The sequence below is a fragment of the Amphiprion ocellaris genome, chromosome 19 (genome assembly GCF_022539595.1).
Source record: "Amphiprion ocellaris isolate individual 3 ecotype Okinawa chromosome 19, ASM2253959v1, whole genome shotgun sequence".
Lineage (NCBI taxonomy): Eukaryota > Metazoa > Chordata > Actinopteri > Pomacentridae > Amphiprion > Amphiprion ocellaris.
In genome coordinates, this window is record NC_072784.1 from 22,263,918 (window position 1) to 22,290,497 (window position 26,580).

Sequence of the window (26,580 nt, forward strand, 5' to 3'; positions counted from 1 at the left end):
CTATTTGTAAATACAGAGCACAGTTAAAAATTCATATTCACAGTGCATTTCAAGTGTCACCTACTCAGAGTATTCAGACTCAGAGCACACTCTCTTGGCACTCTGGCCGTGGAGGTGCATCAAAGCATCCAAATAATTACAGCGGTAGCCATATGATACCAAGAAGGTTCAGCCTGCGAGCAAACCCCCTCTGCACTCTATGCAGATAAAACAACTGCTCCTCAGGGCAAAATACATTTGACATATGTTCATCTTTCCTTTTATCCACCGGTGGACAGGATTTCCCAAGGCTTACTATTTACATTTGTCTATTGAGGATGCTATTGTACACAGCTCTGGTCTGCGGCAACATTCCTATTCAATAGAAATGGAATATGCTTTAAATCAATGAAATTAGGCCATTTATAGAGACCTGACAAAAGTATTAAATTAAAAGAAATGTGCCAATCATTTTTGCTACATTAAAATATGCATATAAACTTTACTGTTTCAGTATATGTTTTATGTAAGTCTTAAATTGAAATGTCTAGCATCTATTGTGCAGTCAATGTGTTTGATAAGCATTGCATTTGCATCCATTTCTTGTGTTTCTTATGTTTTATGTATCAGCTGCCTCCTGTACTGCCATGGTTGAGACTACATGCGTCACTTCGTTCAAAGACACTTTGAGACAGGATGTCAGCATGCTGGCTAGTGTCAGCTTCCCTCTATCATCAGGCTCTTCCTAAGAGTCAACACTTTGACGTATAAGCAGGTGATTATAACCCCACTCATGCTGCTAATTGCACTTTCATAACCTTGACATCCAGTGCTAATTAATGTCCTCACTGTGGAACCTCCAAGCTTTATTTTCTCTCTACAGATAAAGATAAAATATCTGTATGCCATGCTGTAAATAAAATCACAGTGATACTTATTTACAGCTGTGTTTTATTAGCTGTACAGTGCATGCTTTCGGCCAAAAACAAATGTGTGCATCCAAGTGCCAATGCCATATGTGTGCAGTTGCGAGCTCAAAACAAATTCCCCCATCCCTGAATCTCAAATAAATCCCTGCACATTTATTACAGTTAGTGTGGTGATTCTAATCCAGGTGTAAATGCAGCTTCCTCCACTGGAAAACAACCATCACGCTGTAAATAAAAGCAGGCGCCAACAGTCTGCACTAAAGGTTGCAGCAGCTCATTACCATCCTCATTATTGTTCACCTCAGTGCGCCTCATTGTCCACAAGAGGTCAGACATTAACAGCACAAGTCATAAATAGTGCACTCTTACATCTTAACCAGCAGCTACAAGATGAGGCCACATAGAGCTGCTTTGTTTATACGCTTTAAAGAATAATCACAATTTTGAGTGACTTGGTAAAAACAAAACGACAAAAAAACTATTTTGCCTCATATGTGGAGAAGAACATACACGTTACTGACATTCTTAAGGAGCGAAGTAATCTGGAAGTTTGCTTTGTGTTATTTCATTTATTTATTTATTTAGCTGATAAAACTATCCGCATGTATACTGTTGTAGTTGCGCGTGATTTTTTATTGTCATAAATTTATGCTGTGGGTCTTACCGGATTCAAAAAGTGCTTGTCACGCCTTCTATGTTAAAGGAGGCAGGTTCATGTCGTCACTCGATCCCACATCTCGGATACAAACGCCTGGCTGACCTGCACTGTACGTGTTACAGTAGTTGTGCAACTCAGCATTTTACTCACAACTATGGGAACCGGAGAGGAAAGAAGTGATATTCAACCTTATTCTGAAGGTGTAATGGAAAAAGAAGAACTTTGATGCTCTGTGGTAATTGTAACCTCCAGAGGTCGCGGTGTTTTTGCTGCTTTTTAAAACATTTTTTTGTTATTGTTTCATTTTGATTTTTGCTTTTCATAGAAACCTAGGAATATTTGAGTGCCAGGCTCTCAAAGGGAAGCCCATCGGCTGTGGTTTGGCAGATTGACTTTTAAAGCAGTAATGGCCACTGCAAGGCTTGATTACGTTGCTCCGTGGTGGACATACTGGCTGCACAATTTCCCTCACTTCAATTTCTTGTTCCAGTCGGTCGACAGCACTTTCAAACCGGGGGAGGCGAGCTATCAGCAGGTTGGTAACTGTGCTTGTGCGTAAAGGCGCACGGATTTTCAAAAGAATCTCAGCAGAAAAAAACTATATGTAGTGTTGTGGACCACTGACTTTCAAAAACAGCGGTAAGCATATTTAGATGTACAAACCTATAGAAAGTCGTTTAAAACAAACTCCTTGGTTGGATGATAAAGTTTGTCTTTCTTTTGAGTCCCTGAGACGTATCGGCGTTGCTGCCTCAAATGTTTGGTTCCAGTATCAGGAAGTAAGAACCCAGAACTCGTACTGTCCCGCAGATATCACATGATAACACATGATCTGTATTAACTACGCCGGCATTGAAGTACCCCAAATGGTAAACAACAATGTTCAGCAGTATCTGCGTTTTCTATGTGTATTTGCACAGTTCTTTGTGAGATCTGACAAATCTTTTTATACCTTAAATATGATTGAACACTCAGCTTGTTATATTCACCCAACTGTTCATTATTGAACTCTTGCAGTCTCAACTTGCAGTAACCACAACTACGGGTCTTTTTTCTTTCTTTTTCTTTTTTCTTTTTTTTTGAAGTCACGCTGGATATCTGTTCATCCTTTCACCATAAAGAACACATTCCCTGTTGGAGGGGATTTTGTCCTTCCCACATTTTATTTTCTTTTTAAGTGAGACTTGATTGTGAGACAAATGCCTAAAAGGTACAAATTGTTTTCACTGTGAGTGATAATTTCCCCAGGGCACATTTACAGTCATTTAAGGGTGAATGTACTGTAAATTTCATGTTTAGTGATGGGGACTGACTGTGGCCTGCGAGAACGCAGTCATTAATGATAAAATCCACAGTTTGATGGAAGTTCCCATAGTTTTCACTCTGCATTCCATCGTGTCTTTGAACTGATTATAATGTCCCTTTATGTTATTCACTTCACTTTTGTCTTTTCCTGTGTTTGTAGTCTTTTGCCTACGATATAAATTTGATTCATATGTCTATAAAGGTTTAACACAGGCTTCCAGAGTATGCTGTGATACAAAAAAGCCATATGATATCACAAAGAGGCTGCATAGTTTGACAGCCATAAATTTAATTAAAATTCACTTATTAAGCTCCCATGAGCTGGGCTATCAGCAGTGCATTTGTTAACTTATTACAAAAAATAAAAGTCTTGTGTTCATTTGTTGTGTAACAGGAAATACTGCTGCCAAATGTAATTTAAAAAGTCTGTGCACATATTCACTCGAAGAGCAACAGTGCTGATCCTGTTTTGAACTTAAAACAGACTTCTTACACACATTATTTTAGGTCTTTTTGAAAAATTCACTGACTTCATGCGGGTCTCTAAATAATACGCAGACTGTTTATGAGTGTTTATGTGCATTTCAATGCAGAGTCCTTTGAATCAAGGTCATCTGTCAATACATACAAAAAAAAAATACCAAGAACTTTTCTCTCTTTTATTTGGGTCTGCCACTGTTTGTCTTTCTTTATTTATCAAAGTCCATCCTTGAATCCCAACAGTGCCACACCAACTCAGCTGAGCACCAGTAACTGACGAGTCACAGAGGCTGTGGTATTCTGCAGGGCTGACACAGTCTCAAACCTAAAAATAACTCATGTTCTTCATTTGGCATGCTGATCTGCTGTCTCCTGAGAAAAGTGGAAAATGCAGAACAGCGACAGACACATTTCCTAAGGCTTGCTATTTAATTAAATTAGACAGACACACTTAAGCCTACTTTATACAAACGTCCTTTTAGGAAGATAAAAGATCAGTGACCTTTTAGTTCAGTGACTGTACTGTCATTGTTTTGTGTCTTTTTTTATTGTCTTTCATGCATCTGTTGCCTTGTTATGACATTGCATCCACTGGAAATGGAAGTGCTGTATGTCTAATTAGAAAACAGTGGAGTGGAAAATCAGAGAAGTGTGTGCAACTGGCAGCATTGTGCTTATGACAGGCCTGTACTGAGTTGTAGCAACAGAAAACCAGATTTGAAACCATCAGACTCGGCACACATCGACTTTACTCATCAGCAGTGCCCTCCAAAACCAACAATTAGCGAATCATTGGATTAGGAGTTTGGACTGGGTGCCAGTTAAGGTGGCTCAGCTCAGCTGGCACCATCTCTCCACTGACCTATTTACTTCAAGATGCAACTGATGTCACATCACTGGATGTAATGTTGGCTGTAGCTTGCATAATTCGATTTTCGAATTTGGGCATGATTGTGTGATTTTAGTTTGGAAAGCACCATGAGTCTGTAAGCAACAGATATAATGTTTATTACAACATGGCCCTTCATTCATTCTTTTGTGTGTTTGAAGTCAGTCTACCTCTGTTGACTGACTTCATCACCGGTTTTGTGAAACTAAGAGAAAAACAGGACTAAGACAGCATAAATTGGAACAGATTTTGAACACTGAAGGACTTTGTTTGAATATGCAAAACAACAGGCCTGCAATTCACATTCAGTCATTGTGTCGATACCATCCAAATGGAAAAATTAGCCACAAACATAGCCATGGAAGAGCTCTACTTAGTCAGCCAGACGTCAGCTCTCTGAAACTGTGGGCATTGAAACTTGCAATGCATATTATTTGCAAGTAAAATCAAGGTCATGCCTGTCTCTGGTTTGTTGTTTTAAGCAAGAGCTAAAATGTTTTGAATCCACAAAATATTCTTGACAGCCGTATACAAGACCAGCCAGGATACTTTAGTTCCAATACTGATACCAGGCTGAAAGCAGAAGCCGTTCCCTATATCAGTGTCTATGTAGCAGTCAGAATGCTTGGGGATTTGTGTTATGATCAGAAACTGATCGATTGATGAGTCCTTTGTCTTACAACAGTACAGTGGAAAATGAGCTGCTAAAAACATCTGGCAAGTTTGCTTCATAAAATGATCGCGGGACATTTTTGACAAGAGAATGAACAGTATTATAACCTCAATATTGAAATGCAACAGAAACATAAATAAATACTCCCACACGATAATCTGATGCAAATAAATGATGCAATTTTCTGCCTCGGAGCTCACTAACAATTCTGTATCTGTTTACGTACAGTTAAGATAGTCAGTGTCCGAGAACAAACTATTTCAGTGAAGTGTTTCTGCAGCTTTCTTCTGTTTCTTTCTGTCCTTCGGGCTTCAAATAGTTTCTACTCTCAGGAATCACAAGACTGAATGAAAGCCGTTGTGTCACATGGCCTTCCGCTCACACAGCCCCGGATCGTTACTGTTTTCCTCAAAGCTACAGTCCAAGTTCTGCTACAGCACTTGGCAGAAAACGCTGAGGTTCTCTATGAACTGTGCTTGCCCCATGACCACCAATTTCTGTGTTCTATCCTGAAGTCAGCAGTGATAATGTTGATGATATGAATGACATGACCACACACTAACCTCAAAAAATATCTCTACACATGAGTGTTGTTTGATACCGGTGGGTTGTTTTCACTCAGCAATCAACCTTTTGGGTGGTGGGGTCAGCTCGCCTGACACCCTGAGACCACATATGTAACAGCTTTTTGTATCTTTATAGGCATTTGATGGTACAATATGTTGAAAAGCTCTTGACTTATTTTCAGGATAAAATCACATCTTAATCATGACTTTAACAGATGGCATCTTTATTTTTTTGGCTCTTTTCTCTTTCTTTCTGCTTCTCTGCCTCAGTCTTTGATATTTCTAGCATGTGTTGGTGCCGTGGGTCTTGGTCTGAGCCTGCTGGTTCTGGCAATATTCCTGGTGTGCTTGTGCTGCTGCCGAAAAGACGTAGATGAAGACACCAAGAGGCCTAATACCTGTTGTGTCACCTTGGTTGCTGTTGTCACTGGTCTCATCATATGGTAAGTGTTAGCTATTTTGTTTCTCATTGTAAAATTATCTTATTCTAATAATTGTGTAAAAATATTGCTCAATTGAGTGTTAACTGAAAGCCCCCCCCCCCCCCCCCTTTTTTTTTTTTTTAAAAAAAATCCATCTGTGAATAGTTTAATCCAGAAATTCATTGAGACAATGTAGACTGGAACTGTTGAAGAAAGTTCTAATCAAATTGCAATAGAAATCAAATAAATTTGCTCTTCTGGCTGCCTCACAGTCTTTTATTATCGTGTCAGATTTGTGAGTTCCTCCAAGGTAAGTTGGCAAGCCACATCATCAGCAGTGATCAGACTCCTAAATCTCTTGCCTATCAGTTCACACCCATAGAAATTTGTTCATTTAAGTGTTCTACAAGACTTAGGTTCAACCTTTTTTTTAATTATTATTTTTGCTTTTCGATTGTACTGACAGTTTGTACGTGCATTAACTGGCAACGAGCATCCATAAAACTTCCAGAGCCACATTGTCAGACATAGTTGTACTTTTAGATTTGATTTAATACTCATTGATATAAAAAAATGTTCTGGCAGAAATGAAAGGGAACAAATGAATCGCCCACAGGCTTGATTGAATTTGTGTACAGATCTGTCTAAACTTGTGACGGTGTTGGGTTTTAACTTCGTTAGCTCTCAGCCACCACTGCAGCACACGGGGCCTGTTGTAATGCTAAGTGATTCTGCATGATGCTGTTTAGTTAAAGGGGCTCTGGCATATAGTCTCTGCTAAGATCTCTCCTCTGTCTGTGTAGACCCATGTCACAATTCAGTTTAACAAATGAAGTACCTCATACAGCATACACTTAAATAATCTACCCATGATTAAATATGAGATTGAAGAGACTTCACATTAAAGGTGACGTTTAGTGGATTAAACTACACGTGCAATGGTTCCTGCTCCCACTGGATGACATTTTACTTGCTAACTGATAATAGTATTTCATCTTTAAGACTGTATTCCTTTTAAAGTCCCTTTCCGGTCACTGATTAAATCCCTAAAAACTCATCCCCATGCAATAAAGTTGCATACTTAGAAGTTTTTACCCATGAAAATAACCCCTTTATACCTTAAAGTGGCTTTGATAGAACTCTACAAATCCCTGCCTTTCTGTCCAATCACTCCTTCCCACTTGCTGCAACTCGAGCACATCAATCAATCAATCAAGTGCCATTGCCATTCAGCGTAGGCGATCATTTCTCTCGAGCTCCTCTGATCTTTTGTCCTGTGAATTGTGACTGTTGCCCGTTCCATGTGTAGCCATCAAGCACATCAGTTCACCTAATTATCTGTTCACACTGTAAAACTATGCTACATAATGACAAGTTGTAATACTGGAGTCACTTAGCTGGATATATTTGAAATAGAAAATGATTCTGAAACAAAATAATGATGCAGAAAGTCAAATGTTGCAAGTTAACAGGATTGTTTCCTTAGGTTTGCTACATATAAAATCCCAAAAGACTGAATCCATATCATCGGTACTCTGCAGTTTCAAGGCAAAAACGCTCAGCCATAGTACTGACTGCTTATTTTGCCCATGATGTATCTCCTATAAAACAATACCATATGGGTGGTTTAATAAGGTGAAAAACTTGACTTGTGCTAATTTGTCATAGATTTTTACTATCAAAGCTTTTGTGCTTGTTCACATATGCTGTTACTGATGGAAGTTCTGACCTAAAGCAGGATGAGTTTAACTGAATAGTTCAGAGAGTTGGATTCCATAAAAAATAGAAACAAAAAATCTCTTGTCTATAAAAGGCACTGACTGTACGTGTTTTTGTGCTCTTCTCTGTGTCATGAGGTGTTTATCTAATAACATGGGTGGAGACATACAGTAATTCCTTGTACTTCCATGTCATTTGTTAGTCATGACTCTTTCAGTCATTTTTTCCATCTCTTAATTCAGTGGGATTTTTTTTGAGAAAAACACATTTCAGCTGCACTGTAGAGCTCAAACACAAAAAGGGATTTAAAGAGCTGCCGCACTTCCGTGGATGATTGTTCTTGACCTCTGGAGAATGAATGGAGTAAATTAAGTTTCTTTTAACCAGCTGAATGAAGTAATTTTATAACCATGTCCATGCAGTTTGAGTTGCCAAGATTACTGTAATTGTATCTTATTTTATTTTATTTCATTTTATTATTTTGCTCACACTGGATTGAATAGAATTTGCCCCCAGTGCCCCTAATCATAACCAGATGTACTAGTTCATTGGAAAAGAAACAGGCAGTCTTATTCATTATACTTAAAAGATGACATGCTGTGGGATATGAGTGAACTCAAAAAGAAACACACACCTACAGTGTCCTCCAAAAGTATTGAAAAAGTGAAATATAATGTTTTTACTTGATATTGTGATCTGAATGTGACAATGAGACAAAAAATGAGACTCCCTCTTCCACACTATTCATATGCATGTACATTTTTTCTCCATTTTTACACCTGAAGCCCCTTTTTTCAGATTTGCAAAGGTAGCTAATCAAAGGTTCTAATCCAGCCCAGGGTCCTTTGCTGCAGGTCCTTCCCCCATTCTATTCTCTGCTTTCCTGTCTCTCTCTCACTGCTGTGCTGTCAATAAAGCTGAAAAAGGAAAAGGAAACTCTAGGTCTAAATTCTAATATTTGATTGCAAAGCCCCATGATACATAGTTCTACAACCATCCATCCATCCATCCATCCATTATCTATATACCACTTAATCCTCATTAGGGTCTCAGTGGGGCTGGAGTCTATCCTAACTGACTTTGGGTGAAGGCAGGGGACACCCTGGACAGGTCACCAGCCTGTTGCAGGGCTACACAGAGAGACAAAAAAATCACACTGACATTCACACCTATGGACAGTTTAGAGTTACCAATTAACCTCAGCATGTTTTTGGACTGTGCTAGGAAGCCGGCGAACTCAGAGAAAAGCCACATATGTACAGGGAGAACATGCAAACTCTATGCAGAAAGATCCCTAGAAGGCAAGCTAGGATCTTCTAGCTGCAAGGCAGAGGTGCTAACCACCGAGCCACTGTGCAGCCCTCATACATACCAAACTAAATGTTTTCTCTTTTTGCAGATGAGCTATTTTTCTGTCATAGTCAGTTCTCCGGTGTTGGTTTATGCCTTCTGGCTCCGATTGCAATCTCAACACAAAAAAGGTAGGATGAAGTGAAAGTACGACACCCACCGCTCTTTTATATGTGAACAGTCCATGCAAAAGGAAACCCCTGGTCAAGTTACACTATTGAACATATTTTTACGCACATGAAAGTGAGGGAATAGAAGCACATTGTTGTCTTTTTTGATGAAATTATAAAATATGTGTTCTAATGAAGACCATTTGATGTGGAGTGATGATCAGTCATTTACTAGACTCTCATCTTTTAATTTAAAATTCTCTTGAAGTTAATGGCAGAAACATTCACACTACTGTTATCGCACACTCCCTAACAGGATATAATGGACACTAAATTAAAATAAGACACGCCGTCCATTTATCAAACTTCTACTAACTTAACTTTGTTTCACTGAGGAGGATTGTAGCCTTGGCTATGTGACTACCTGACTGTTTGTGTTAGATTTTTTTGTACTTTAGCAGCACAGATGGTGTTAAAAGTCCTCAATATACGAGTCAGTGTGAGAGTAAACTAGGACTTCGTTTACCTCTGTGTTTGTGTGTGCATGGTGTATCCCAGAAACAACAATTCAGCTCTGTTCTCCTGCTATCTGGAGTGTGATTGATGGGCTCCCTGCTCTACCGGCACCTCCCTCACGACCATGCGGTCAAAAGTGTGACCAACTTCCAACCTTTGTATAGAATGATCTTACTGCAATCGAATATGGTGAAATTGTACAATTGCTCATGGTACTGTAGACTGTTAGCAGCAGGGGTCCACTGGCTCTGGGGGTTAGGAGGGACACTAATCCTTCCTATTACAGAGGCTCAGACACAGTCTCCAAAGGGTGCAGCAAGGTGGGAAATAGGGATTCTGTGTATTCCAACTGAATGCATTTTCAGGTGTGAAACAGAATTCTGATGTGGATTTAGCTGTGAATTGGTCAACAGATTCACATTTACTGAAGGTTTAGTGTGCTTGATACATGGCATTTAGTTTTCAATCTAACTCCTCCAGTTTCACAACATCCTAGTCCATATGGTAGCAAGTGGTGAGAGAAGACTGAGGCAAGCAGAACCAAACAAACTATAGGTTATACTTCATTAAGCTATCCTACAAATACAAAACTGGGATGAAAATTGCTTGTTTTTTTTTAATTCCCTGTATGCGTTTTTGCTCTGTGGTATTACAAATAACACTTCTTTATTTTTATTGCTCTGTAACAACCTCATTCAGTCTGTAGTGAAGAAGAGGCATGATAAAGCAGACAGCAAATTAACTGTGTTTATTTACTCATTTATTTCATCTCAGTTCCTTCTTTTCACAGCTCGGCTGTAGGAGTGGGTTTCTATGGGAACAGTGAGACCAACGACGGGGTGTACCAGCTGACCTACTCACTCTACAATGCCAATCACACATTGGGTGGCATCAACAATCTGGTGAGGGATGAATGCCAAGCTTTGCTCTACAATCTACTGTACAATTATAACATCATAAGCATTTAATGTGGTCCCTGAAATGATTTTTTTTAATGTTTTTATGTTTTTATTCATAACTAATGTAATTTAACAATTTTCCAGCAGATTCAGTATGAGCTGACCAGGCAGTAAAAGTGTCACAGTTGTGTAAAACAAGAACACTAATTTTGTTGTGAATAAATGCTCACCCCATACTTCTTACATTATTAACAACTGGCAACATTTTGGAGGCAAATGCACGATCATCTCATGGCTTAGTGTCTCACTCTGCTTGGAAAGACTGTTTTACAGCTGGTAGACACCAATGATCCTGCTATAATAATGAGGTGTACATCTGTCTCAAAGCAGCACCACACTGCAGGGGCTCTATATCCACTTTTTGTTGCAGTGAAGGAATTGAGGTGACTGCTGTCTTGGGATTTGTAAATGGGGAATATTTCTTCCCAACTCCTGACCTGCATTCAGAGAAGTTATTTTGGAGGCTTAGGGTGGAGGAGGGATAGGGAAGGCCTTGCAAGAAGCAATAATCACAATGAGTAAGAAGAGGATTAACTTCCATCTGCAGCACACTAATGGATGTTAAGCTTCTCCTCTTTCCATCTCGCTCCATTTCAGTATCTGGACCGCATGCGTGTGTTTGTGTGCATGATCATGTCAATATCACGCGTCCACTTAAAGTGTTCATATGCACACATATTGCATGAATGTATGAGCACAAACAGATTAGTGCATGCATTGTGTATGCTGACTCTCACTGTACATGAAGAGAAAACAGATTTTGCAAGATGGATATGGGAAAACTTTATTTTTACTTGCAATAAACCAATATATTTATAAATTCGTTCATATTATTTTTGTTGAAACTGTTTACTAAGGTGTTAATTGAGTTTAATGGTCATTTTGGACCCTCGGTTTAGTTTGCCTTCATGGAGATACAGAAAATTTGTGAACCCGTTGGGTGTTGTTTCAACTTTGTGGTCATTTTGGAGGTTGTAGTTGCAACGCTGTTGAATAATGGTACATTATGCTGAGAAATGTCTATGTTGTCAGCCACATTTACTATATATGTGGCTGACAATGCACTGTAGATAAGCACGAAACAATTCTCAGTATAATACACTATTATTCAGCAGCACCACAAACTACCACCTCCAAAATGTCCATAAAGTTAAATCCATGCATCTCCAAAGGAGTTTCAACAAAAATGTAAAATTATAACCGTCATAAAGGCAGTAGATGCTATATTTCAAAGTTATTGTATTAGGCTGCTTTATTTCTAGCTTGGTATAATAAATAACCTGGAAAAGCGTGCAGTACTTTGTGATGATTCCGCATCCTTGCTATGCACTTTCTCTTAGGTATTTTGGTATTGATTTGGTCCTATAGCATGATGTATACCATGGTAGCATAAGAAGCATAAATGTCCCCTCTGGGATACAAAGGCTTTCTCACATGCTAAATTATAGTTTGATGTCATGTCCTGCACTTACAGAGCTGATGAGCCAGCCATCCTAACAAGCCAAAGATGCTTTAGTGTGTGTTTAGTTTCATGATTTATAATGATTCCTCTACTGTTCTTTTTTGCCTCCCAAATCTTTTCTTCACTTTTCATTTATGTTTCTGTTAACTTGGTTTAAAGGTAATCACTGCAGTAGTTTGCTTTATTTTAAAACCTTAAAGGCATTTGTCAGGCAAAGTAAATAGGAACAGGAGCATCCAAATCTCTGCTTCTCAAGGCTCCAGAGAGGTTGGTGATTTACAATCTGAGCTGTTTGGCTCTCCTGATGGCTTTTTGAGGCTCTCCTCATGATAAAATATGCACTCTCACACTCTGCAAGGGATTATCATGTGTCATAGACGGAAAGATTTGATGAGTAGGGCCATCCTGCCTTTGCTATCTAAGGGGGTTTTTGATTGTTCACAGACATTCAATATTTCAGCCATATTTCCAGCATTCAGGTTGCAGTATTAAGGGTTCTTCAGTGCTGCAAGGGAGTATAAAGGATGAGAAAACATGGCTGTCACACTATATCAAAATGTCTGTTTCCAATTTAGAGCAGTGGTTACTCTCTTACATATGGCTCTTCTTTTTTTCGAAAGTAAAAGCTGCCTAGTGACTCTTGGAACAAAACGATTGCTATTTTCTGCGCCATGTGTCATTTCCCTTTAAATGTCTCTCCTCAGGGTCCTGTTTCTCATTGTATAACCTTGCTTGACTTTAAAGTGCTGCGATCATATATATTGTTTTATTGTCACAGTTATTACAGTAAATCTCGTATAAAAATCACTGAAAGCATTAAGCAGGACAGTTCAGTTGCATGTAAAATTGGCGTTTCAGGCAGAGCTGCTGTGAGCCTCAAATCAGTCAGTCTCATTTAACAGGCATATCCAATATGGAGAATCCTCCTTGTGACCCGCTTTCAGTAAAAGCGAACTTAATCCATTTTAAAGGAAGATGGGACAGTCCAGATTAGAGAAATGTGGATCACCCAGAGCAGCTAGCTGATGGATCCCATTTCTCACAGTCAGGCAGACTGGCTTGCAGATAAGATTTTAGGTGTTGTGGCAGGAACTGTGAGGGATGATGAACATAGTGGTGGGGAGTGAGAGCAGTTTACTGGCAATCACACACTCACCCCCTTGGGATTGCTGGAGTGGAGGATGGGCCTGTATCTTTGCTGCATCTCCGTCAGGATACTCTTTCCGGGGTCTTACTTACAAACCATCCGGAACATTGACTCAGTAAAATTTAATCAAGGCTGTTTGAAACGTTATAGCGTCAAGGAGACCGAGATACAGTTTTATCTTCTTTGTGGTGAGTTTTCATAGTGTGGGAATGAACAGTCTCACTCAAAATTCTTGAGTTTGTTGAAGAAGTCGCGGGTATAATGGAGAGAAGATAATAGATAAAGGAAGTGGGACTGCTGCAAAGTGCCGTGAATTAGAATACGGAGCGCAATATCTTCTACTCAATGAAATGTTTAGTGCTCCTGCAAAGTCATTGTGGTAGGTTTATGTGTTTGTGTTCTGCTACACTGTAAGTTGAAGAGATGTGTTACAGTTAAGACGGCACTATAAGACCTAAATCTTTGCTGTTTCATTTTGAGCTCTAATGTTTTTAAGTAATGCTTATTTAAAAATAAAAGGAAATTGATGGCACTTCACAGGCAGCATCTTGTCAGCTGAATTCAACAAAGAGACTGAAAACACAGAGAAACAGTTCTCCAGGCTCAGTCTAAAGTTGACTTAATCTTCCTATATTTACTAGGACCTTGAAAGTTTGCAAATCATGCTGCATCTTCTTTGTTTAAGCTGCACAAGAGCACAAATGTGCTGGACTATGTCTTGCATGTGAGCAGTTTAATTGCCAGAGACTTATAGCCAGAAACAGCTGGGAACAAACCCACCTGAAAAATGGCAGATGTTATACTATTTTCCCTTGTTTTCACTAAGCTAAATGAAGAAGAACCATCTGTAGCCTATTTTTTAACAGACAAATGTCAACCCCACCCACCCCCCCTTCTAACATTCAACCAGATTTTCCAAAAATGTCAAATTGTTGTTTATTACAGATATCAAGCAACTTTGTCAGAAAAAAACAACACTGAAATGAAAAGTTTTTGGTGCTATATTTTCAATTGGATTTCCTTCTCATTTTTAGGGAACACTGTGCTTTTAATGTCACTTTTTAAAGAATGATCTATATAGGAGTGAAGATAATGTAACTGTGATTGTCATTTTCCCATCTGTCAGCATCCATGTCAAAATTAACTTGTTTCTTGTTCTATTCATGCTATGAAAGTACAGACATTTACTGCATTAGAAAAAGTAGAATGTATTTACTATTCCACCGTGCTTCCTCCCACTCTGTTCTCACTATCAAAGACCCCTGTGATAACAGGTCTCCCTGGTATTGTTATCAGTATTCCACTCTAACATTGTTTATCTGAATAAAACACAGGCTTGAAGAGAAAAGTTAATCTTTTCTCGAGGGAGTGCTCCTTTGGTTCTTTCACCTCTCTATATATTTTCAATCTGCCTGTTTTTTTAAGAATATCAGATTTTATGGATTTATTTATGTTCCTGTTTCATACTGACCCTATTTTCCCTCTGACTCCTCTTCACCTTCCCCTCCCTGCATTATACTGTTACCTATCCGATTGTCTTTCATTTCTTTCCCTTTCTTATTTGTTCTTATTTAATTTGTTCTTTTTTAGATTTCAGGATCTCAGGGCAGTGTGGGAACTGGACTTAAAGAACACCTTGAACGCCTGGATGAGATATTTGCCACAAGGGCTGACTACCTCCAAGCTCTGCGCTTCTTGCAGCTGATGGTCAACAATGTCATCCGTGAGCTGACTGCTCTGCCAGACATTAGCAAAACCAATGTTGACTTGGCAGTCATTGCGGACCAAACGGCCTTCATTGAGTATTACAGGTGGGTGGAGCCTTCCTATCTCCTCTGGGGTGGTGGACATTATTTTATTTTGCTCTGTGTGTGGCTGAAGTAAACATGCTGCTCAGAATGGGACTATAAGTGATGCAGAGCAGACACAGAGCAGATGGGATTTTACTGATCTTCCCTCCGGAACACAGACCGGAAAAGCTATTTTTCCTGATTGCTACATAAATGAAAGCTGAAATTGAGCTTATCTCCCACTGTGCAGTTTGAGCTGTAATACATATTGCCCTCGCACAATGTGATGCATGGCAGAGTGGCTATTAGACCGTAAATGATCTCCTTACCTGCAGACTGTTGCTCACATTGATTGCAGTTATTATTTTGATGTCGCTCTCTTTTTAAGAACTATGTTCTTTAGAAAGACTGAGGAAAAAGGCCAAAAATTCGATTTAATAAGAAGGGAAAAACAACACACACTCACCAAACAATAAAGCAGCTCAAATGGCTAAAATACCTAGAATTAACTCGAGAGGCAAACTTACGAGGTTAGAAAGGCTACTGCTCAGAAATGTAAGTTAAGTGGGAACTGTGAGGTAAAGTGCAATTTAATAGCGTTTGTGGCTTGTTTTACTTTTGAGGACATAAAACTCCATCATGCTGTTGTGCCCCAAGGTTTGCACCATTTGCAGTCTGTTAATTACTGTGCATGTAGAATAATTTTGATTAGACTAAAAGACGGCAGATTTAGGGGGTAGTGGTGCCTTCCGCAGCAGAATTTGTGCGGCATTAGACAGAGTGGTAATAAGAAACCATGGTTTGTCTGGATGCTTTTGTAAGGATGTACCTACAAGTCATCACACAAGTTAATGTCATCCTTTGATATTCTTCCAAAAAACTGCTCATTTCAGTTTAAATCTACTGGCAAACAGTAAAATAATATGTGTTCAACACTCTGCACTACCTTTTCAAATGTGAAACTCTGATGGAAATCTTTCATTGCAAACATCACACATCAGTGCTGCAGTACACACAGTTAAAATGAAGCCTTTTCACTCGAAATATACAAAAAAAATATGCATTCTGCTTACTTATGTAAGTGTGTGCAGCAAGATAACAGCTCTGCTTATTACTTTGTTTGCTTCTTATGAGACTCATTTTTTATGTCTATGGAAAGCTGTCTTCGTCATGTAGCTCCTACTGCTTCACAAGATAGGCAGTCTTAGACCACCTCTTCCTGAAATTGTATTTAGATTTTTGGAAAGCTTGATATATAACATGCATATGTTTTCTTGTTTTTCTCTGTAACTCTTATTGTACCTACAGTAATGGTAAGTGTCTCTAGTTCCTGGCACAACAAAGCACAAACATCCGCTTTTGTGCCACTGGTAGTGATACAGTATTCTAATGATTAATTTCATACGACCATATTCCCAGTGTGCTCTTACCATCCAGACACCAGATACTCTTTTGGACTACAGTTGCCCGACACCAATCTCCTGGGTCTTGATTGGATTTCATGCAGCCACTGGGCTATGAACAGCCTGCAGCAGGGTTTTATTGATGAACAGCAAATGTTACGGCCACTCCAGTGTTATTTGAACAAGGCAAACAAAAAAAGATACCCATTCAGTTTTCCAATATTATATCCTCCTCTATTCTGTGTCTGAATACATTTCTGCCAATGTGCTCACAAAAAATACCATGCTTATGCAAAAAAGGTATAGCGCAATCTCTTTTAGTGTTTTTCTCTGTTCACATGCCCTTTTTTGTTAGCAAAAGGAATGGACATTCTTACTTTCAAAGTCTATTAGAGTACATCTGGACTTCTATGAAAGAGGAGAGAATCGTATTTTCTACTGACCTTCATGCACAGATTCACAATTATGCTGCAGGTACACTGCAGCCAGTCCATGTCAATATGTAGTATCAATGTGAATTTCTTGTATGTGTGACATCCTTTATCTTTTTTTCCTATTAGTCTTAGGGTGTGTGAAGTTAGGAATGAGGCACAGGAGTTCCTTCATGTTCCACTGGTCAGAAAACACACACAAGAAGCCCAGGCTGAGCATTAGCCCTTCCTGTGAAGGACATTCTCAAAGAAAAATTAAAAATTAATGCCTATGGATTTGTGGTGTTGAATTATTCAGCCAAGAAGCTGGAAATTACCTGAAACAGATGGGGATCTAACTAGAAGACCACAATGCTGATATACGACATACAGATCTCACGTGTTCAGCCCCGAACATATGTCAGCACCTCCTGAGGCATGTACATGTGCATGAGTTACATTGTCTTTAAGTGAAAGAGAGTGATGAGAATTGTCACACTCGTGTTTCATTTTGCTGTCTTATAGATGGCTGAGTTACCTGCTGCTGCTCATCGTGGATCTGGTCATCTGCTTGGCCATGTGCTTGGGGATGGCGAAACACTCTCAATGTCTGCTTATCACGTAGGTACCCTCATTCTTTATGTGGAGATATTTTGCTTTTCATCTTCTTTCAGAGGCCTTTTTCTAACCTTCTTTTTGTCTTGAGGTGCTCCTTTGTTCTCGCCGGCCTCTGCTTGTAGACCGCAGACAGACAGGGCACTAGTCAGCCTCTCTGGCACCATATAGGTCCCTCCATTAACAAATGATACACAAAATGATAGTGTTATATCCTCAAATAGCACTGACAAAGGCACTGGCCTTCTTTCTCTCCTGAGTGGCTTGTCTTTCATTTCTACATACGGCTAAAGGCAGTTTTGCACTGCTATACGCGTATAGCAAGCGGCTGAGAGAAAAGAAGTTTAGATTCCAAAACAATGAAAGGAATAGAAAGAGTCAGTGGAAGAACATTTGATTTAGTAAACTGCAGCCAGTAATTTAAACCAACACTGATGTCTGACAAGCAAATCCACAGTCCCAACTTCCCATCCCATTTGCCCAATTTAGTGCAACGTACGTGTCAGTGTTAGCAGATGATGCTCAGGATCGCTCTTCACATCTCTCTCTGATGGGCCTCACTAATGCCTATTGATCGCCTGAATAGGATGAGTCTGCTCCCTTAACTAATTATTAAGTGCTCTCAGGCTGCTTTATTGGTGCTTTCAAGAAGGTCCGAGGAGCGAGTTGAGAAGCGAAGCCCTCTTCAGCCTCTTTACATCCATCAGGGGGTCATACTTTCTCTTTTTACTTGATTTATCTACAGTACCTCATGTTCACTGCACTTCCTCAAGCTTCTGCCAGTGATCTCTAAGAAGTTGTTGTTGATAATGGAATGGTTTTTTTTATTTTTTATTTTTTTATTTCCATGCACCTCCATAATGTTAAAACCCTAGTGAACTCCTTTCAGACAAAAGGGGTCAGATAAAACAAGAGGCTGACAAATCAAAACTTGTGGCAACTTTTGATTGACAGTGACAGTTTTCAGTGACTGAAAGCCAATACATCATAGCTGCCAAGTGCAGCCGAGTAAAATACTGGAATCCAACAGAGCAGAAATAACAAAGGAGATGGAGATGGAAAGTCGTCAGACTCCCTCCATTGAACAATTATTTTGCTTCAATTAAACATATTTCTGAATCAATTTTTTAAATTTTATTTTAATATATTCCTAACTAGTGAATTAAGCAAAGAATCAAGAATTAATTTATCATCATATCACTCTATAATAAATTGAATTTCCGCTGTATGGTCTAATATTCGGCGTGCTGTGCAAGTTAAGCCGCTGTCTTCAGGCAGAAGGAGAATAATTTCCAAGTAAAGCCAAAAGAATAAATCAAATTAACTGGGTGAAAAGGGTCTGGAGATCACTGGTACAAAGACAAACTGATTTTATCTGATTCTCCCTGTCACCCACCCCACTCCTCCTCCCCCACCCCCCACACACCCATTCCCATTTGCAATTTTCCTGCAGGATCATGGGTTTTGTTGCGCTGTCTCTGATCCTGAGCTGGGCCTCGCTAGGAGCTGCTACTGCTACAGCTGTGGTGAGAAAAACAAAGTGTAAAAAGTGTATTTCTTTTGAAGCCCAACATGCTTGCTTTGTTGATTTAATTAAATAAGTGAAATCAGTCAGACATAGTCGCCCCTATACACGACTTATTGGACCGGTGGTTCTTGTATTTTGCTCCATATCCCATGAAATTCCTCCCAAGGGTGTTACTGTCAGTAAACATGTGGCCAAGCATTTGAACATCTTAGCCGCTTAAAAAATGCCTGTATCTGTTTGTTTAAGTTGCAACGAGCTCTTTTCTAGGGTCAGTCATGCAGTAAAGCTGATTATACCACCCCAGTCTTTTAGGCGCAGCCCTCAGCCCCACTGTAAACAAGCACCTTTCTCGCCCTAATTGCTAGCTCTGCTTTCTTTGAAATCTCCTCCGTCGTTGAGCTCAGTTTTATTTCTCTTTCAGGCCTCCTTATTTCTGACAGACTGTTCTGTCTTCATGGCTGCACACCATGTGCTCAGCGCATCTGTGCTTACCGTGTTTAATGGTGCTCGTATTAGGGACACTGTCTGGGGTACAAGAAGTACCCCTTTGTTCCAGCCCTCCTCGATCCCTCATGTCCACTGTATCCTGCCCTTGATCTCCCTACCTCCTGCAGAGCAACCTCACATCTGTGGATTATCCCACCAGATTTGACAGCTGTTTTGGAGGGGCAGAGACGATAAAGCGGAGGGGAGGCTGATTTTAACTTGAAATTAACTACATGGGTGTGAATCGCAGACATCTGCTGTGATTCTTGTGGAAATTCTCTGCAGCTATACAGCCAAATGACCACTATCTTGAATGGTGCCTTTGGCTTAGCTTGGATTATTATTGCCAAAGATGACCCCACATTAAACTTCTGACCTCTCAGGTCAGCTTATCCAAAGCTCGTCTTTAACATTTAGGTCTCTCTCGGTATTGGACTGTTACGTGAGCAGAAGTAAATATCCTTGACCAGTTATTAATAGGTAGGCTAGTCCTCCATACTAAGTAGTTTATCATAGCGCACACGGTCTTCAGTCAAAGAAACTGAATGTGGGACAGCATGCAAAACAAGCAAGTAAACTTGTTGCACCTGCACATCATTATTTTAAAAAAAACTGTGTGAGAAAACACGGTGCCTTTTGAAAAGAATGTAGATGATGACAGTGTCCTAGAAAATACTCAAATTTATACATATTTGATGAGACCAGCATAAACAAAATGTCCCTGCTAGTATAATGAGATAGAGATGAAGGCTAACATCCTAACGGTGGCTGACATGTTGCTGAAAACAAATGTCATGTGATTGCAGCTGCGTTAAGGGGTGTGTTGATAATCTAAAAGTAAGGTGGGAGAATAAAGGAGTTCGACATAGGAAGTGGAACTGATGGTTATGCCTTTTTTTTTTACTTTGAAGTTGTAATCCAATATGTTTTACTTTGTTGTATCGTGCGCACCTTTATATTATTTGTTTTGTTGATCATCACTTTTGTACAGTCAAAGTAGGTTTGCTCACTGTGTCGTCCCTTTAGCTTTATAGTGACAAGCTGTTGAAAGACAACTCTTGAGTGGACTTGAGACTATTCGAGGAATAAATAAGGACTGACATAAAGCTTTTATGGTTGATCCAACACATTTCTTGAGCCCTTTAATTTTTTAGCAGTTTGAATGGCAGTCTGTTATTCTCCCCAGCTGGGAATTATGCATGCATGCAAGAAATTATTCTGTGTATTTGCCTCTTTTTCTTTGTTAAAAACCATGTTTTTATGTTCTGGTAATAAATTCACAGAGATTGCATGACCTTGACCCATAGCTGTTTATGCATGCACATTAGCAGCTCTCCATGGATGAATTAAAGAGCATGAAAAGATTTGGGTGTATCATCAATGTTCAGCAAAGCAAGACATGCTCTACATGATCCATAATGTTTGCTGTCTGTTGCTACATACCACACATTTTCTTTGTATATGTATGTGTGTGGTGTTGTGTGTTAAGTGTACACCTGCTGAGTTAAAAGGTGATAAATATGGTGTAAATGAGTGATTGTCAATAACGTCCGTTTTGATTAATGGTGGCACAAGAATTTGAATGTAGATCGTGACTTCACTGCACTACGATTACCATGTATTGTTTTCATCAGGGCACCAGTGACTTTTGTGTGTCTCCGGACAAGTTTATTGTTAACCAAACCAAGGATTTCCTCAGTACAGGTAATTTATAGTTACAAGCAAAATTGTACAGACACCAGCTCTCTGTCACTGAATGTTAAACACTACGCTAATCTTCCTATTTCTCCACCCTTCCAGATGTTGCACACTATTATTTGTTCTGCAGGCCGAATCTACCAAACCCCTTCCAACAGGTATTGACTAAACGTCCAGAGTCGTCACTGTCTGCACACTGGAAAATGTATTGGTATTTTAAACTTAGTTTTCAACTTGTTACGACACCAGGCAGCCTAATTATTATATATTCTGTTATTATATACCCCAAGGGCAACTACTGTACATAAGCCACTCAAGCTTTGTTGATCAATGTCAGTGTTTGCTTATCATATCTTGTGTTTATGATGTTTCAAAGAAACATTTAGACCACTCACATTTTCCAAAGAGGCTAATTATTCGTGCTTGAAATGCACATTTATTAAAATGGCCTTAAAAAAATTTGTACAATTTCAACAAAACCTGAGCAGCTTGAGTATCACAACCCTGGAATTTAACTGCTGCTATTCAGAAATCACTTATTTTCAAGGCAACTGAATTTAGATGTTACCTTGTCGAATAAATGTGATTCTTAGTTCTCTCAGTGTGAATCTAATGCCTACATACAGATGAGGAGATTTTCCTTTCTGAATAATACTTCACTTTACCATCACACACACTTCAGCTCGCGTGTTTCAGCGTTTCAATGAGAATTTAGTGTGATCCCATTTCTTATTTTGGTATTATACTATTTGTATGATGGGGATTTGAAATATTTTTTTCTTTTTCTACACGAGCAGTTCTGCATCTGTAGGCATGTATTGAGTGAATTTGTTGAGGATAAATCCATGATCAGTAATTATTATCACAGTACCCATTTATGGATTAAAACGATGCCTGTTAAGTAGGTAGGGATGATCTTTTGTCTCATGGCCTAGTTGATATACATATTGCTTTTTGTTTGTGCTTGAGATTGGTGGTAGGGATGGGAGGAGGGACAGTGGTGGGTGAGACGGTTGGTGGCAAAGGATAATCTGTCTGGAAAGAAATGTGTCCTCTGTTAAGCGCATTATAAAACCTTACTTAACACCAAATTACTTGTTGACATGCTGCTCATAAACAATACTCTATTTAATAAGATCTGCTTATTGTTGGTGATGAATGCCTGCGTGTGTGTGATGTGCTGGGTGATTATGTTTTTGCAGTCTTTGACAATCTGCCAGCGTTCTCTGACCACCATGCAAATCCAGATCCAGGGCTTGCTGCAGTTCTCTGTGCCCGTCTTTCCTACTGCTGAGGCAAGTGGCTGGCTGACAAACTATTACACCAGGCTGTAGAGAAGCGTATATTATTCACTCCCCTCTCTTACCTTGTTATACAGAGGGACCTTTTGGGGATCCAGCGACTGTTAAACTCCACTGAGTTCAGCCTGCACCAGCTAACAGCCTTCCTAGACTGCCGTGGGCTACACAAGGTAAGGTCAAATTCTGACCGGGACGCTTTTAGTAGGACTGCTTTCTAGCATAGCTCAAAGCCACTTGGAGGACCAACTTGACAGATTTTGAACCTTATCTCTATGTGCTTCTCATACACTGACATATTTATATACACCACTGCAACTGTCGTTACACTGTGTATCTGGTAGACAGGCTCCATTCACTGCCTCTAGTTGTACTAATCTAAAATAAATAGATAAACTTGTCAGAGATTTATTTATTAATGAAAATAAGTCTTTCTTGTTGCTGTGATTGAAACATAAGGTAGCGCATTCTACAGCTGCAGTCAACCAGACAAGATGTTTGTGCAACTGATCCTCAACTAATTTTTTAATTGCAGGGAAATAATGTCTACACAATCACACAAAGTGCACTGAATACACGCTACTTGCTAGCCTTATAAACCTGGATAAATTATAAATATATAAAAATAATACAAAAAAGCTGGTGTTTGCTGCATGTGAAATCCATCCATCCATCCATCCATTATCTATACACCACTTAATCCTCACTAGGGTCGCGGGGGGGCTGGAGCCTATCCCAGCTGACTCGGGCGAAGGCAGGGGACACCCTAGACAGGTCACCAGTCTGTCGCAGGACTACATATATAGACAAACAAGCACTCTCACATTCACACCTACGGGCAATTTAGAATAATCAATTAACCTCAGCATATTTTTGGACTGTGGGAGGAAGCCGGAGTACCCGGAGAAAACCCACGCATGCACAGGGAGAACATGCAAACTCCATGCAGAAAGATCCCGGGAAAGCCGGGACGCGAACCAGGGATCTTCTCGCTGCAAGGCGAAAGTGCTAACCACTACGCCACTGTGCAGCCCGCATGTGAAATCATTTAATCAAATTATTTTGTACTGAACCCTTAACAATCGACTTGGAGCACACTTGCCAGCTTGAAATCTGTGCCTAACCCCAGCAGAAGAACAGTTATCCTGCTGTTCTTAAATATTATGCTGGTTTGGTAATTGAGGTGTAATATGCACACTGCATTTTTGGCCATTTGCTTTGACAAATTGCAACCGTGCCATTACTAAGTTAGCCCTAGGAGTCTCTGTTGGGTTGGGTGAGTATAAAATTGTGAAAACGTGTGGAAAGGTAGTCGGTTCCTCCCCCTGCCAAAAAAAAAAGATTAATCCCAGAAGGCTATTGATGAACCCGTTTGTCTTCATTAAAGTAACACCGGTGATTATTCAGCCAATGAGAATTTGATCGGATGAGACCATATCGACCAACCAGTCAAGTGAGGGACTCTAGCTCAAGGGCTGTTCTGTGATGACTGTAGTAGTGCGTACTGTGGGTAGGTGAGTCATAGTTTAACAAAAGCATAGAAATAAGCCAAGATGGACAGCAGTAAGTTTCCCCTGTTGTCACATTGGGCTTGGATTTGCAAATTTCAGTGGAATTGTAGATTGATGGATTGGCTATCCATAGCAGATAAGGGGTGAGAGCCTTCCAGTGGATAATTAAGGCAGTGACGAATGCGTTTCCGCTGACAAAAACTTATTTTACCCTCACTGATGCAGTGAGGAGCTTCTCATTTCTTAAACAGCCATGTCGGAAGACATATCCTGTGGTCATGGAAAGGATGTTAATCTATTTCAGAAGGGCCTGCATCAAGCAAAGAAAACAACTAAGGAGATTTCTGAAACTAGTAAAATCAGGTTAAGAACTATTGAACACATTATTGAAACCTGGAAGGACAGTGGTGAACCATCAACAAATGTGGTCGGTCATGTGGTCTGATGAGTCCAGATTTACCCTGTTCCAAAGTGATGGACGCATCAGGGTAAGAAGAGAGGCAGATGAAGTGATGAACTCATCATGGCTAGTGCCTACAAGCCTGTGGTTGTTAGGGTTATGATCTGGGGTTGGTCAGGTTCAGCAACGTTATGTTCCCAAAGAATGAGGTCAGCTGACTACCTGAATATACTGAATGACCAGGTCTTTCCATCAATGGCGTTTTTCTTCCCTGATAGCATGGGCATGTTCCAAGATGATAATGTCAGGATTCATGGGGCTCACACTGTGAATGAGTGGTTCAGGGAGCATGAGACATCGTTTTCACACACAGATTGGCCTCCATAGAGTCCAGACCTTAGCTGCATTGAGAATGTTTGGGATGTGCTGGAGAAGACTTTGTGCAATGATCCAACTCTCCCATCATCAATATAAGATCTTGGTGTAAAATAATGCATCTCTGGACAGAAATAAATGCTGTGACATTGCAGAAACGCCACAGCGAATGAGTGCCATATTCAAACTAAAGACAGTCCAACAAAATACTAGAGTGTGCAACTTTTTTTTGGCTGGGCAGTGTATATACATTCCTTACATTGAAAGGTAAGAAGCTTTAAAACAGGGGTGTCATTTTAGTTCAGGGGCCACATTTAGCCCAGTTTGATCTTAAGTGGGCCGGACGAGTAAAATCACAGCATAATAACCTAGAATAACAACAACTCCAAATTTTTCCTTTTGTTTTAGTGCAAAAAAGTACATTGTGAAAATTTTCACATTCAATGAATTATCGTTTTCACAGAACATTATGAACAACCTGGAATTTTTTTAAGAATAATGAGTGGAAATTCAACAATATTATGCCTCAGTTTATCATTTACACATTACCACTTACAGGTCAGTGTGTCTACAAAGGCACAAAACATTTAGTTGCAGGTATCTGGAATTGAACAATATGATATTTTGCAACTTATCAAGATCTAGAAATCATCTTAAATTTACATTCATTTCCACATCTGTGTGGTAATCCTGACCTCCTGAACTGACACATCACACAAGCTAAAGTGGGAACTATTAAGGAAAAGATTTAGTTATCCCTCTGCCTTGTAAATATATAAAATGTATACACACAAAATGCATAAAAGTTGTGGCAGTGCATGAATAATAGGATTCCACAAAATAAAACTTTGTCGTACTGAAACTGCTGACTGACATTATATTGTACAATGTTTACTGTCTTTAAATATTTTCACGGTAAGTACTCATTTTCACCTTTGTAATTTTTACACTTTGCAAAGTCATCCTGCGGGCCGGATTGGGCACTCTGGCGGGCCGGTTTTGGCCCGTGTGTGACATCCCTGCTCTAAAACATTTTGGATTATTCAGCAGCTCAGTAACACTGGCAACACACATGCCAGTGATGTCACGGTATCCTGCTTCTCAGAGCTTGTTAGTTGAGTATAACATGCAAAGCAAACTAAGAATGCATGTGTAAAATGCATATCATCACAGTAACATGAGGGTCTCTGCATTCCACTCGCTGTCTCTGTCCTAAAAGGTTTGTTGTTTCCCACAAACAGACATAATCTCCCTTTTAAACTAATTACTTAAATTACCTTGTTGTAAAGACACATAATATCTCTTGGACACCTGGTCTTTCTCTCATATGTGGTGCCTGGTCTTCTAGTATAAGTTGAGTGGGTGCTATTCAGCTTGTAAGGGCATGGTTAAAGGGGAAAAAAATGTTACTGCTGCTAGCTGCCAGTTTTGTAATGTTAAGTATGGCCATGTTTCATTGAGGTTTAGAGTTAGGTATGCCTCCAGGGAGTTTGAGAGTCAATTAAATGCCTACAAAAAATACCTTAAGCTGAATGTTTTTCTTTCTTTCTTTCTTTCTTTTTTTTAAGGACCGCATCGGTGTGGCGGTGCAATTTTTCCTTATAAATCTGCAACAACTTTTTCTCTCCACTTCACTTTATGAATGTAATCTCTGTGGGTTTAAAAGAAACAATGCACATTGTCTCTTTCCTTTTGGGTGAAAACAGGAGTTTTATTTGTAGACGGATATATTTTTACTGAACCCTGACAACTGAATATTCTACGTTTGTGTGTGTGTGTGTGTGTGTGTGTGTGTGTGTGTGTGTGTGTGTGTGTGTGTGTGTGTGTGTGTGTGTGTGTGTGTGTGTGTGTGTGTGTATATATATATATATATATATATACACACATATGTTTCTGTGTGTC

General features: G+C 39.6%; 1 protein-coding gene across 4 annotated transcripts in view; it reads left to right on the forward strand.

Moving 5' to 3' along the window:
- The first annotated feature begins 1,638 nt into the window (after positions 1-1,638).
- The window catches only part of LOC111564645 (protein tweety homolog 2-like), a 28,502-nt gene continuing 3,560 nt past the window's right edge, over positions 1,639-26,580 (forward strand). For 2 of the 4 annotated variants that reach the window (XM_055005431.1, XM_035945507.2), the window contains exons 1-10: positions 1,639-2,101; positions 5,750-5,922; positions 10,387-10,498; positions 14,755-14,975; positions 17,293-17,388; positions 18,836-18,908; positions 21,031-21,100; positions 21,197-21,252; positions 22,297-22,389; positions 22,473-22,565. In XM_055005431.1, coding sequence (XP_054861406.1) covers positions 1,973-2,101; positions 5,750-5,922; positions 10,387-10,498; positions 14,755-14,975; positions 17,293-17,388; positions 18,836-18,908; positions 21,031-21,100; positions 21,197-21,252; positions 22,297-22,389; positions 22,473-22,565 — 1,116 coding nt within the window. In that variant the 5' untranslated portion in view covers positions 1,639-1,972. The remainder of the gene's footprint in view (positions 2,102-5,749; positions 5,923-10,386; positions 10,499-14,754; positions 14,976-17,292; positions 17,389-18,835; positions 18,909-21,030; positions 21,101-21,196; positions 21,253-22,296; positions 22,390-22,472; positions 22,566-26,580) is intronic. The other 2 variants (XM_035945506.2, XM_055005430.1) reach the window with 2 other exon arrangements.